Genomic DNA, 14,358 nt, shown 5'->3' with positions numbered 1-14,358 from the left:
TCCCTCTCATTATCAGCCCTATACGTCTAAGGCTGCCTGAATAACACATAGGGGCTGATTTCTGAATAAGTAAATAGAAAAGGGGAAAAATCTTAATCCTAATTCAGATTGGTTATTAATGTAAGAGAAAAATAATCATTTCTCTCATTTATTATAAGGTATGTGGTCCTTCTAAACAGCACACTTTGAACAAAATTTCAACTGGATTTTTGAATGAAGATTTAAACTGTAATAATAGGGACCACTGAATTTTCAGTGTCTGGCAAAGACTGGGGACTGTAAGTCATGTCACCTATGGGAACTGGACTCAAATAATTGGGAATGTTTAGTCTGATAAAGAGAAAACAAATGTGAAAAATGTCTACCAGTAGTTGAAAGGTTATTACATTAAAATAAATCAAAGTTGTAGAGCAGTAGATTTCAATTGAGTATAAAGGAAACTCTTCAAATAAAAGTGTCCCCAAATTGAAAGGATTGTTCTGTGTAATGGGTTTGTTGTCAATGGATGTGGAGATTCTCTTACTTGTGAAAAGAGACCTTTCCTAGGTTCCCTCAATACTAGTGCCTTCTGTATGTGATTACTTCCAGTTTACAATGTTTGTAACTTCCAAATATAGTGTTTGCAGATTTTTCTCCCCTGTTAAAATATGACTTGCTTGAAGGCAGGGAGGATGATTTTCTATTTCTTTGCATTCCCAGTGCTTAACATAGTGCCTGTCATATGTTACTAAATCTTTAATAAATGCTTGTCAACTTAACTAGGTAGAACCAGATTTGGGTCAGGCAGATTGTAGAAGGGAATTCTACTCAGATAAGAGTTATGGACAGGAGGATTTCTGACATTCCATTTAAATCTAAGATTCTGTGATTCTTTAACTCATTATAGGGATAGGGACTGAATCTCTTCTTTCATTTATGTCAGGAAATCTCTTGTGAGTGAATTCCTTGGTAAGGAAATTCTATCAGTTTAGATCATCACCACCTCTGCTGCTTAAAGTTTTTTTTTTGTTGTTTGGTTTTGCTTTTATTTTTTTGCTGAGGCAATTGGGGTTAAGTGACTTGCCCAGGGTCACACAGCTAGGCAGTATTAAGTGTCTCTGAGGCTGGATTTGAACTCAGGTCCTTCTGACTTCAGGGCTGGTGCTTTATCCACTACACCAATAAGTTGCCCCTGCTACTTATAGTCTCATAAAAATCTTGTATATTGTCTCTAGTCATAGAACACAAGGTAATATGACTAGCTCAGGAGTCAAAGAACAAATTTCAGAGAAGGGACTTGAATCCAAGTTTTCTTGGCTCTGACGCCAACTTTTTTTAAAATAGTATTTTATTTTTCCAAATTCGCGTAAAGATAGTTTTCAACACTCATCTTTGCAAAACCTTGTGTTCCAAACTCTTTTCCCTCTTCTCTCCCTTCCCACCAAGATAGCAAGTAATCAGGTATAGATTAAACATGTGACATGTAGTGGTGATATAATAGTTACTAAAACATATCATTTGACTTTTACCTAAAGCATTCACTTCTCTAAAAGGGTCTCTCTAAATTACAAGATGAGATTTGAAAGCTAGGAGGGTGTTTGGAGATTATCTATGCAGGGGTCAAGAAAGTATTATAGCCCTGTTTTTGAATGCCCCAGGATAAGAATGTTTTTCCTTTGTTTTTACATTTCCAATTTCTTTTTTTTTTTTTTTTTTGTATTTATGAATGGAAAAACCATTCTTAGTTGGGTCATCCAAAACCACAAAGCCATAAAAACATGAACAGGCAAAATTTGTTTTTCTGGTTTAATTTGCTGATGTAGGCCTAGGCCTAGTCTAGTTCAATAACCAGTTTTTTTAGATGAGGAATTTAAGGCTGGTTAATATCTTTACAATGGAAACATATGAGGTAGCATAGGATCAAAGATAAAAATGAAAACACATCAACTTTTAAATTCTTCAACTAAACATAGCAGCAGGGCAAATATGAAGCAGGAACTAGGAGCTTGCCTGATTTGTGATGGAAAGATGGAAAGTGCATCCAGAGGGAGGATTTTGGGAACTGAATGTGTATCACAACATAGTATTTTTTCCTTTTCTTTTTTTCTCCTTTTGATCTGATTTTTCTTGTGCAGCATGATAAATATAAAAATATGTTTAGAAGAATTGCACATGTTTAACCTATACTGAATTACTTACTGTCGGGGATGGAGGGGTAGGTGGGAAGAGAGGGAGAAAAATTTGGAACACAAGGTTTTGCAAGGGTGAATGTAGAAAACTGTCTTTGCATACTTTGAAAAATAAAAAGCTATTATTATAAGAAAAAAGAAAGAAAGAAAGAAGGAAGGAAAGAAAGAAAGAAAGAAAGAAAGAAAGAAAGAAAGAAAGTCAGTCCTTGGATATATTGCTTAGGAATGGGATGACTTACAGATAGAAGGGAGTTCATACTCCACTTCGAGAATGACTCTTTCTCCAACATTCTTCAGCAGACTGATGATCTCATCATGGCGGAATTTGGTGAGATTGATTCCATTCACAGCTTTGATGTAGTCGCCCACATCTAATTGATCACTTCTGCAAAATACAGATTTTTTTTTGTTATTTGTCAGCAATTATTCTCTTCATTCACAAAAGTCACTCTATCCTCCCTCCAACATTCTTTTCATTAACAAACATGTAAGCATCGATACCTGAGTTGGCAAAACAAAATAACCATATTAACTCTTGTACATGAAATGAAGTATAGAGTTCCTAGGCTAATAATAATAACAATAATGGTGGTGAGCATTTATATAGTGCTTTAAGACTTACAAAGCCCATAATTTGATCCTCACTACAGCCCTAAAAGGTAAGTATTATTATTATCCCCATTTTTCAGATGAAGCTGAGGATGAGGTATTAAATGACTTGCCCAACATCACACAACTAACAAGGGTCTGAGCCAAGATTAGAACTCGGGTCTTTCTTTCTTCCAAGTCTAACACTCTATTTACTGTGCCGCCTATGCAACCGTTCCATTTCCATGTTTAGCATGGTCATCAGCTACATCCAGTTATGGGGTACAATGGACAGAGTACCAGAACTGAACTAGGGAAGTTCTTGGACAAGGTAAAAAAAAACCCCAATCTCTGTTTCTTCATCTGCAAGATGGGAATAAAAATATTAATCACCTCACAGAGCTGTTGTAAAGGCTCAAATAAGATAACATGTGTAAGGTGCTCAATAAATATTTGTTCCTTCATTCCCCCATCACTGTGCCTCCTTGCCATAAACAATTGCAAGTTGGTCATATTTACATTTTTAGCCATATTCTACATATAAGCCAACAGAGGTCAATGTGATTAAAGATGAGAATGAAAATTAAGTAATTCAAAATTGTGAATAATTAATTCATTTCCTATAGACCAAGCTTAAATCCCTCACCTTCCGTCAAATCGATTCCAATAATCAATGTGATAGGAAATCAATTATAATAATATCTCATTTCCTATAGACTTGTTTTAAGCAACAAAGAGAAGAATCGCAAAGCAATAAACAAAGCCTTTAATTTACAAAGAAAAAGTCTTCATACTTGTATATGGATCATTAAAAACAAGCAGCACTTTTGCCTTTGGAAACCTTTGTTATAAGTCACTCATCTAGAATGTATCTGACCAGGTGAGTGCTCTAAAATGAAGGACTACCTAAACAAGATTAGTGTTATGTAAACCTGTAGATGTTTCAGGTAGATTTCCAGTGAAATTTGCCTTCTTCTCTTGTCTCCTTTGTGAGGAACAAACATTAGAGGGTCTGGAATTCCCTTCCACAGGGAAGTTCTGAGCCTCTCCCAAACAAAAAGAAAAATTTGATACCGAAGAAAGAGACTAGGAGTTTCATTATTATTATATGAATAGTTTAATAATATAGGGACACTTACATTTTTTAAAAAAATGTCTGGGGAGGTCTGGGACAGAGGCCAGAGAGTTTAACAGATCTCTTCATTTCTTGGGTATCCTCCCAACTATGCTAATTATAGAACCTGGAATTCCCTGAACAAGGAAGTTCTGAACCTTCCCCAAACCAAGGGAGTTCCATTATGATTATATGCACAGTTATTAATAATCATATGGACACTTAAATGTAAATCTTTATTTCTTGGATTTTTGTTTTATATTCTTCCCAGGATAGTTATTTTAAAGCTGTATGTCTGTTTTCTTGCTAACGCTTTCTTTTAAAAAAATTCTTTTTAAATATTCTATTTACATTTTTTAAAATGTCCCATTTAAATTGATATAACCCAAATGTCTTCCCTACTGCCCCCCACAAAAGAAAAGCAATGACACTTTCCACCTACAACCTGTTTTTGGTGCAATGACTTATTTGGAGGCTTGCTGAATAAATCTGTCAAAATTTGAAGTTATGAGCAACTGGTTATTTTTAAAATAACTCTGGAAAACTTCAGAGATCCTTCTGGCTTAGCCCAGGGACACCTTGAGAGAAAGTGGGAGCGTTCCAGAAAAATGCCCTGCTGTATTTCTGTTCTGATGTGTTGCCTTGCAGATGGTGCTTGTCACTTATTTATTAGTGACCTTTTTGATGAGGTTTTCATTACTGAAGCCAGCCAACCCACTGCAATTTTTTGGTGAGTGGGATTCTAGCCATGGTTACCTGGCAGCAATTCCTCCTTGTCGAAGGTTGGACACTCTTGGTTTGCCATCCTTGTCGATTCCACCCGACACTGTAAGCCCTAAAGTAGTGCCTTCTTTCTTCATTAATTCCACAACTGTGGAACCTTTAAATTCCTCTGTTAAAAGAAAATTATTTATTTTTGTTAGATGCAAGCAGTACTACATATGCTTTTCATGTATGCATTTGAGTATATTTAGGGACTGGCTCTTCCCAACTTATCTCATCACTCCTCCCATCCCACCATCAAATTATCTTACATTTTTATTAGGAAAAAGTATCTGTGGGCTCCTTCCATTACAATTCACAGTCTATATCATAAAAATCTGCATGAGAATAAATCTGAAGCAGATATTCCATTAAAAGTTATTAAAATAGGTACCAGTGGGGTAGTTCACTCTGGGTTGCCAATAAATAGTCTGACTTGGCTTATGCACAAAAGACAATTTTTTTCCTCATTGTTCTTTGTCACTCTCAAGTGACCTTTTTATAGAACACTATATTTTAACAACAACAAATAAATTGAGAAGGAAGAATTGAATCATAACACTCTGGATGAATGGGGTTCTTTAGAGGACAAAATCCCACAAAGGTCTACTTTCAATGTGCCTAGAATTATAAGGTCCTTAAGAATCAGTAGGCATGCTGAGGTATAGGGAAGGAGCTGTGGCTGCTTCCAGGAGAAGGAGTCTCCTGCTTGAACAGCACTGCTTGGGAGACACAGCTGTCTACAGAGGCCAAAGCTACTGCAGAACAATTCGATCACCAACAGCCTTATTCCACGTTTTGACTGCTGACATTTATTTTCATTTCTTGAAGAATGCAGGCAGAATTGCCCTTAAATCACAAGAGTGACTCAAATCAAGGATAACAGAATGTGTCCCAAGTTGACATATGGTATGGCTAGATTTGCCACTGAATCCTTGGATAACTACTTTGGACCCTCTAGTCATGGCTTTCATAGACTCAGAATACCAGATTTTGAAGCTGGAAGAACCTTAATGAAGTCTGTATGAGTAATAATTAAATGAACAGAGGATGTTTAGCCCGGAGAAAAGAAAATTTGGAGGGGGGAGAGCGAATGAAGCATAGTAGTTGTCTTCAAATATTTAAAAGAAGGAATCCTGGGAAAATGGCAGAATTAAAGGTATCTTAAGGGGAAGTTTTTCCCTGACCACATCAAATAATTTAAAAGACTCCTAAATCTAAAAAATTCAACACTGCTGGGAAGGAGAAAAGTGAAAGAATTTTTCATGCATGTAATTCTTATTGAAAAAGTCACTGAAGACCAATTCATCAACTAGTTTCTCCTGATGCTCCTATAGCCTTTCTCTAGCTTTTACAGTCTTCATGTTGGCTCAGAGCCACCCTTTCTTTGTAGTAATTTTGGTCAACATTTTTCAGATTAAACCTCTTGGTAATTTCCCAGATGGGTCCCTATTCTCAAGGTGGGTAGAGATGTTATTCTAAATTTCCCTGCCTCCAGCTTTCACCATTTCTCAAAGCCTATGTGCTAGACCAGGGCCGTCTAAGATCCTCATGACAAGGGCAACATTAGGCATCCCACTTCTGGAGATGTTCCCTGGAACATGTCCTAGATAAAATCCTATTCTCAAGATCAACTGAGGTCTATAAGTCAGACCAACTCTGAGCTTTAAACATCAAATCAAATCACATCATAGACCCTTTACTGGTCTTTAACATCTTTAACAGTCCATGCACTGGGGATAGCTCCTGCCTTCAAGAAACTTATACATTAATCTAATCAAACATTACCCTAATCATAACAATATGCAAGCACTAACGTACAAACAAGGCATTTACAGGATAAATTGGAAACAATCAACAAAGGAAAGGAACTAGGATTAAGGGGATTGGAAAAAGTTTCCTGAAAAGCTGGGATTTTAGCTAAGACTAAAAAAGAGGTCAGGAAGCAGAGGTAAAAGGATGAAAAAATGTTGTTGGCTCTCAAACTGCAGAGAATTGGAAGATGAGTAGCTTGTCCAAGGAACAGCAAGGAAGCCAGAGTAGCTGGATCATCAAATGGAGTAAGATACAGAAGACTATAAAGGTAGAAGGGTCCAGGTAACAGTTTTAAATGCCAAACAGAAGATTGTTCTTTTTGATTTTGAAAGTAAGAGAGGCACTGGAGTTTGCTGAAGGAAGGTAGCATGTTCAGATTGACACTTTAGGAAGAATGCTTTAGGTAAACTGCAGTGGGTTCAGAGCTAAGGCAGAGAGACCAACCAAAATGTTATGGTAGGAGTCTGGACATGAGGTGATGAGGACCAGGATGCTCCAAAGTTGTACCAGTGTCAGAGAAGAGGAGAGTTGTCAGCAAGACAGAGATTGCTATGGAGTAATGTGGAGCACGGTACAGCAACCAAAAATGCAGTACTGACTATTATGGGATAGGAGGAAACTAGTAGAAGCAGTTTGTTTAAAATATCAATTAATCCAAAGCAGAAAGTGGATCCTCCACTTACCTTTCCTCCTCATCCTAATAAGTTAGCCTAAGAACTGAAGACCTCATTTGCAAAGAGGGTGCTGGAGCTCAAAAGAGTATTAAATGTCAAGATAAAATAAGTCCTACTTCATTGTCCAATCAGAATCTACTTACAATAATGTTCGCTATCTGGAGGAAATATTTAAAATAAAGGGGACGACAAAGCGTGGGCCAGAACTAATAGCTTTGACTATGGAAGGAAAAGGATTAGGGATAAATAATTTTTTTTTTCAGCAAGGACACCACAGAAACATCAGAACAGCGATGACTGAGAAAGCTGACTGAGAAGTAGAAATAAACAAGGATTCAAAGAAAGAAACCATTTCGATATACATCATAATAAAATAGTCAAAATCCTCTGAGGTTGGTCAAAATACCACAAATAATTCTGCAATGTCCCTTGAAACAAAAGTTGTCACCCCCAGTCTAAATCCTACTACTATCATTACCAACTATCTCCAGGATGCTTCAGAAGGACAAGGAATTCTGCAACAATATTAAAGAAATAACATAAAAATGAGTACTCCAATCAAAGCCTGAAGAATTTAAAACAAGACATAGATTCACACCATAATAGTAGATTACAGACTATGTGGAAATTGGAATGTGAGAATGAAACATTAAGGAAAATGATGGAATAAGAATAACATGAGGATTATATTTTTTAGAAGAAATATGAAAAAGAAAATCTCAATATAGTACTTGAAGAAATCATATATGAAAAATGTCCAAAAATATTGGAAGCACAAGAGAAATGCACTAGAATCCACAGAACACTAACAATCAACATATATTAAATATATATAAGCACTATGCTAGGCACTGGAGATACTAGTACAAAGAACAACTTACAATGCAATTGGGGACATATAACAGGTACATATAAAATATGCAACACACATATAAAGTGAATAAATAGAAATATATATGAAGTAATTAGCAATAAGGTAGTTTAAGGAGGAAGGCACTATAAGAAAAAAGGAAAAGAAGAATTCTATGAGGTAGAAATAGGGAAGGTATATAATCATGCATGGGGGACAGCTAGTGCATGCAGACAAGAAATGGAATGACATGTTTAGGGACAAAGAGAAGGCCAATTTGGCAAGTTTGTAATGTGTGAAATGGAGAGTAGTGTCTATTGTTGCTGAAAAAGAAAGGAGGGATCAGGATGTGTTGGTCATCAAGAACTAAACAAGAAAGTTTATATTTTATCCTAAAGGACCATGGACTTTCTAGAGTTGGCAAGTAGGGAAATCATATGATTAAATCTACCCATAAGAAAAAGTACTTTGCCATCAGTGTGTAGGATGCATTAGAATTGTGAAATACTTAAGGCAGGGAGATCAAAGAGATGGTTGTTGCAATAATCTAGGTGAGAAGCAATGAGGACCTGACCTAAGGTTATAGATGTGGAGAGTAGAAAGAAGGGGATGAGTGTAAGAAATATCATGAAGGGAGACATGACAAGATTTGTAAATGAATGGAGACCTGTTTGTTGTAAGGATGAATGAGAAGACCTGGATAAAGCTGAGATTCCAAACCTCGGAGACTGTAAAGATGGCTGATGCTCACAGAAATAGGGGATGAAAGAAGGAATCCTAGAAAAATAATGAAAGTTAGTTTGACATATTGTAGAGATGTCTGGACATCCAGCTTGGGATATCTAACAGAATATTGATGATCAAGGAATGAAGCTCAGGAAAAAACTGGGATGGCCAGAAACATAAATCAGGGATTTATCTGCATGGCAATAATAGCTAATGGAATCTGATGAAATTATTGAACGTATAGAGGGAGCAAAAGGATATAGGACAGGATTCTAGGCAACATCCACAGAGGGCATGATGTGCCAGCAGTCAGAAAGATAGGAGAAGGTAGTGCCTTAAAAATAAATAAAAAAAAGAGTTCTCAAGAGGAGAATATAGGAAGGCAAAGAGAGAAGTAAAAAGAAGAAAAGAAAGAAGAGGAGAGGAGAAGGAGGAGAAGAGGAGACAGGTCAGAAGATAAGAAAGAGAGAAGAGAAGAAGAAGAGGAGAGGAGAGGAGAGAGAGAAGGAAGAGAGAGAGAAGAAGAAGAAAAAGAAGAGGAGGAGGAGGAGGAGGAGGAAGAGGAAGAAGAAGAAGAAGAAGAAGAAGAAGAGGAAGAGGAGGAGGAGGAGGAGGGAGGAGAGAGGAGGAGGGAGGAGGGAGGAGGAAGAGGAGAGGAAGAGAGGAGGGAGAGAGGAGGAGGAGGGGAGGAGGAGGAGAGGAGGAGGGAGGAGGAGGAGGGAGGAGAGGGAGGAGGGAGGGAGGAGGAGGAGAGGAGGAGGAGGAGGAGGAGGAGGGAGGAGGGAGGAGGAGGGGAGGAGGAGGGAGGAGGAGGAGGAGGAAGAGGAGGAGGGAGGAGGGAGGAGGAAGGAGGGAGGAGGAAGAGGAGGAGGGAGGAGGAGGGAGGAGGAGGGAGGAGGAAGGAGGGAGGAAGAGGGAGGGAGGAGGAGGAGGAGGGAGAGGGAAGGAGGAGGAGGAGGGAGGAGGAGGGAGGAGGAAGGAGGAGGAGGAGGGAGGAAGGAGGAGGAGGAGGAGAGGAGGAGGGAGGAGGAAGGGAGGAGGAGGAGGGGAGGAGGGGAGGAGGAGGAGGGAGGGGAGGAAGGGAGGAGGGAGGAGGAGGAGGGAGGAGGAGGAAGGAGGAGGAGAGAGGGAGGAGGAAGGAGGAGGAGGAGGAGGAGGAGGAGGAGGAGGGAGGAGGGGAGGGAGGGAGGAGGAGGAGGAGGAGGGAGGAGGGAGGGGAGGAGGGAGGAGAAAGGAGGAGGAGGAGGAGGGAGGAGGAAGGAGGAGGAGGAGGAGGAGGAGGAGGGAGGAGGAGGAAGAATAGAAAGATGAAAAAGAGGAGGAGGTGGTGGTGGAGGTAAAGGTAACTAACGTAGAGAACTTTATTGAAGAGTTTGGCCAAGAAAGGGGGAAGAGACAGATGATAGCTGAAAGGATTTTTTCAAGATTGGGGAAGATTTGGGCATATTTGAAAGTAACAATAACAGAATTGATTGGGAGAGCTTGAAGATTTTAGGTAAGAGGATGATTAAGAATACAGTCTACTGGAGAATGTGGGAAGAGGAAGGATTGGCAAGAAGGATCAACTTGTCAGAGACTGGATGACAGAAATTTCAAGTTTATTTCACCAAGAAATATCATAATCAAATGTGTCAAACCACAACAAACAAATTTTGCCGACAGACATATATCCGTATATACAGAAGCTGAATATCCCAAGCTGGATGTCCAGAAGACATCTTAAAAATAAAATAATACACAGTCATATCTATTTTCAAATTGTAAGGAGAAAAAAATCAAAATATCAAAAGATTATTCTGTGGCTACCATGATTCAAAAGAAAAACTGAAGATAATAGAAAGAACAAAGGAGATTAATTGGTACCCCAAAGTAATAATTAAGCCCTGCAAAGCAAGCTTAAGCATCAAAGAAAATAATTACATGTTGAGTAAAAAGGGTGAATCCAAATCATTCTTTCAAATAAATTCAGAGGGAGCTGTGTATGGAAAAGAAAACTAACCAAACAGCAAGAAATACTTTGAGATGGTAATGAAAGAATAGTAAATGAAATGTTTGTTTTCATGGGACTAGGACTAAACAAGAATATGAATGAGTTCTTTTATTGGCTGGTTGTTTTTGCTTTTAAAATAAATCACTTTGAACACTAATAGCAAGAAGACAGAAAACACATCAAAAGGATAAATAATCTAAGAAGTAAAAGATGTAATGTAAGTAGGTTATAGGAATATGGACACTTTAGAAGATGTTAACCACGTCTAGGGATCCACTGCTTAAATAAAGTAGAAAAGAGTAGCTTAGCCTCTGGACTAGTAGGTATTATTCTTTTCATAACGAGAAGATGAGAAGAAGCAAGTAGTTTTGGAATCAGAGTAATGAGGTTCCAATCTCAATTATATGTGTGACAGTAGCCAACTTTACTGCCTTGGTCTTAGTTCTTCATTGTTAAATGAGGTGGTTTGTCTAAATGGAAGGTTCTTAATCTTTTTTGGGTTATGGAATACAGTATTTCTCAAAATGATGCTTTTGAATAATGAAAGACAATGCTAAAATTTAGAGGTTCACAAAAAAAATGTCATTTTTCCCATCCATATTCATGTTCCCGCTGAAATTTATCCATTGGAACAATGAGGATCAGTGGAAGCTAGTTTAAGAAGCTAGTTAAAAAGACTAAATGATCACCTGATGGAAGTTTTAAGCCCTCCTCTCCCAAAAGGTCATTCTTCAAAAGTAATAGAAAAGTTACAAGGGATGGAAATATATTAATCTTGTCTACATTCACCTTTTGGGGAAAACTTCAACTGCATAACACAAAAATCATCTATACTAATGATTGCTTTTGTGGGTAAGTATAATAAGTGATTACTTATACCATTATTTCATGAGCCAAGATTTAACAGGGGTATGCAAGGTAAATGTTTAACAACCAGCTTTCAAAAAAAAAAAAAAAACTATACCAGACACATTTAAAAATTAACTCTCCATTATTAACATTTTCTCTATCACTCTATTAAGTTTAGACAATCAACCAACAAGAAAAAAGTCAAACCCTGATTTGTATTGCTTGCCAGCTTCAGAAGTATAAAGTGCCCCTATGGAAAATTTAACAATCAGAAGTCAATTTGAGCTGGCTCAGACACACCACTGGCTAAGAAAGTCTATTACTCTCCTGAATGCTTCCTCTATTCCCTTATAAGCTCTAAAGTTCCACAGATAGACTTAGCTTAGTTTGATCCCTATTAAAATGCAAATACTCTTTGGAGATACTACATTGAACTTCTTTGGAGTGATTTTTAACTTAACATGAATGAATTTTGGAGCATTTCATTACAGTAATGTTTGCTTATAGGAAGAGGGAGTTCATATAAGCAATGAATGAAAAGGGACTCTAGGTATAGGAGGTGGCCCTGCCTAAACTTATTAACCAATCTACTGATAGCAGTTCTTCAAAAGCACACAAAGATGGAACCTTCCAGGCAAAAAGAAAAAAAAAATAAGTCAGGATTTGAAAAACTGTTTTATTAAAATGTGCTGAATCAAAGGAATGTTAACTGCCAATAAGAATCTCAAATCCAAAAGGATCTACTAACTTTTTAATGGATATTTCCAAGGAGGGGGAGGGGAAGAAATGTATGACTCAGGAGTTTCCTTTCTGCTAACCTGTGCTCCTGACTTGACTAATGAATCTTTTTATGTGCTCCTTGGGGCTTAATGTATGCATAATGGACTAATGGCAAAGAGAAATGAAGACAGATGCATTCATTTGCATGAGCTAACTTATTACATAGCTGGGCTTACTGAACAAAGACTACCGTAGAGCACTGAAACCCTAGGAAGTCCAAATGTACTGACAATTTCTTTCTTCTGTGATTTAAATTGCAAATATCTCCCACCAAATTAAGCAGGACCTTCCAGGAGAGACTGCAGTATATGCACATTAATAACAAACACAGAACATTAAATGAACAACTAGTAGGGAATGAGGAGCTTCTGAATTTCAGGCTTTTCTTAATCAGCCATATTTAATTATTGCAGGACAGAAATAGCAGGTTCACAATAGATCAATAGTAATAATAGCTGACATTTATCTAAGATTTTAAGGTTGGCATTGCACTTTGCCTACCTTATCTCATTTGATCCTTACAACAATTCAGTGAAAAGGCACTTTCCTCCCTCATATTGTAAAGCAGTAATATCCAAAACTGATTAAAAGAGAAAAATCACACCAGTGGAATGGACTAGGAAGAATCAGAAATAACTGAGCTCAATAATACAGTGTTCAATAAATCTGAGAACATTTGATCCTTGGAGGAAGAACCCCTTATTTGATAAGAACTTCTAGGAAAATAGGTAAAGATAGGTAAAAATTGCATTTGGAACAACTTACACCCCATATAACAAGCCCCAACTGTATTTAACTATAATATAAAAAAAGGTCAAGCCATTAAGAAAAAATAAATGTAAATATTATCAGGCATATCTCATTGCTAAAACTAGAAGGCTTTCTCAATAAACAAGGATGGAAATGGTCACAAAACAGAAAATAAATCATTTTGATTATATTAAACTGAAAATCTTTTGGATAAACAAAATCAATGCAACTAGAATAAAAAGTGAAATTGGGGCAACTATGTAGCACAGTGAATAAAGTGGACAGAAGGTGATAGAGATCAGAAAGACTGGAACTCAAATTCAGACACTTAATAGATTGACTCTGGGCAAGTCACTTAGCCTCAGTTTCCTTGTCTATAAAATGAGGATAATAACACCTACATCCCAGAATTATTGTGAAGATCAAATGAGAGAATAATTGTAAAATGTAGACCATAGTGGCTGGCACATTATAAGCACTACATAAATGTTAGCTATTATTACTGTGGTTGTTATTATTGAATAAGAAAATATCTTTGCATTAAATATATTTAACAAGACTATGAAATCCAAGATGTACACAAAATTCACACAAATATATAAAACTAAGAGCTATTCCCCTAACAGTAAATGATCAAAGGATATGAATAACCAAATTTCAAAATAATTTCAAAGTATTCATAACCATATGGAAGGCTATTCTAAATGAATGCAATAAGAAAACTTCCAGTTAAATCAACTGTACAATTTTTCTTTACATGCAGCCAACTATGAAAAATGGCAAAAAATGAAAATGCTCAATTTTAAAGAGACAACAGAATGGCAGATACTAATTTATTATTGTTAGAGCTATGAAGTTGTCCAATCATTATATAAAGCAACATAGAACTGTGATGAAAAAATAAATCACTAAAATATCTATGTCCTTTTTGCCCAGAGATACTACTACTAGGCATGGATCATATGGAGGTCAAAGAAAGAAAGAAAAATCTCAAGTATATCAAATGATTTATAGCAGCACTTTTTATGGGAAGAAAAAACTGGAAAGAAATTAGACATTCATGAATTGTGGAAATGAAAAAAATAATAGCATGTGCATATAATGCTATAGGAAATGATAGAGATGAAAGACTCAGAAGTATAAGAAAATTTATATGAATGAATGCAAAGTAAAAAAAGCAGCACCAGAGCAATGATAAGCACAATGAGTGGAACAATAGAAAGAGAAAGGAATAACAACAATAAAGAGAAAGGAATAACAGCAAAACACCAAAAACTGAAAACTGCAATTAT

General features: G+C 36.9%; 1 protein-coding gene across 6 annotated transcripts in view; it reads right to left on the bottom strand.

Moving 5' to 3' along the window:
• Nucleotides 1-14,358, bottom strand: part of GRIP1 (glutamate receptor interacting protein 1) — a 773,529-nt gene that overhangs the window by 188,540 nt on the left and 570,631 nt on the right. For all 6 annotated transcript variants that reach the window (XM_031938371.1, XM_031938365.1, XM_031938368.1 and 3 more), the window contains exons 3-4: nucleotides 4,627-4,762; nucleotides 2,408-2,553 (exon numbers count right to left, since the gene is read on the bottom strand). In XM_031938371.1, the coding sequence (XP_031794231.1) occupies nucleotides 2,408-2,553; nucleotides 4,627-4,762 (282 nt within the window). The remainder of the gene's footprint in view (nucleotides 1-2,407; nucleotides 2,554-4,626; nucleotides 4,763-14,358) is intronic.

The sequence above is a fragment of the Sarcophilus harrisii genome, chromosome 5 (genome assembly GCF_902635505.1).
Source record: "Sarcophilus harrisii chromosome 5, mSarHar1.11, whole genome shotgun sequence".
Classification (NCBI taxonomy): domain Eukaryota; kingdom Metazoa; phylum Chordata; class Mammalia; order Dasyuromorphia; family Dasyuridae; genus Sarcophilus; species Sarcophilus harrisii.
This window is presented reverse-complemented; position numbering and strand designations above follow the sequence as displayed.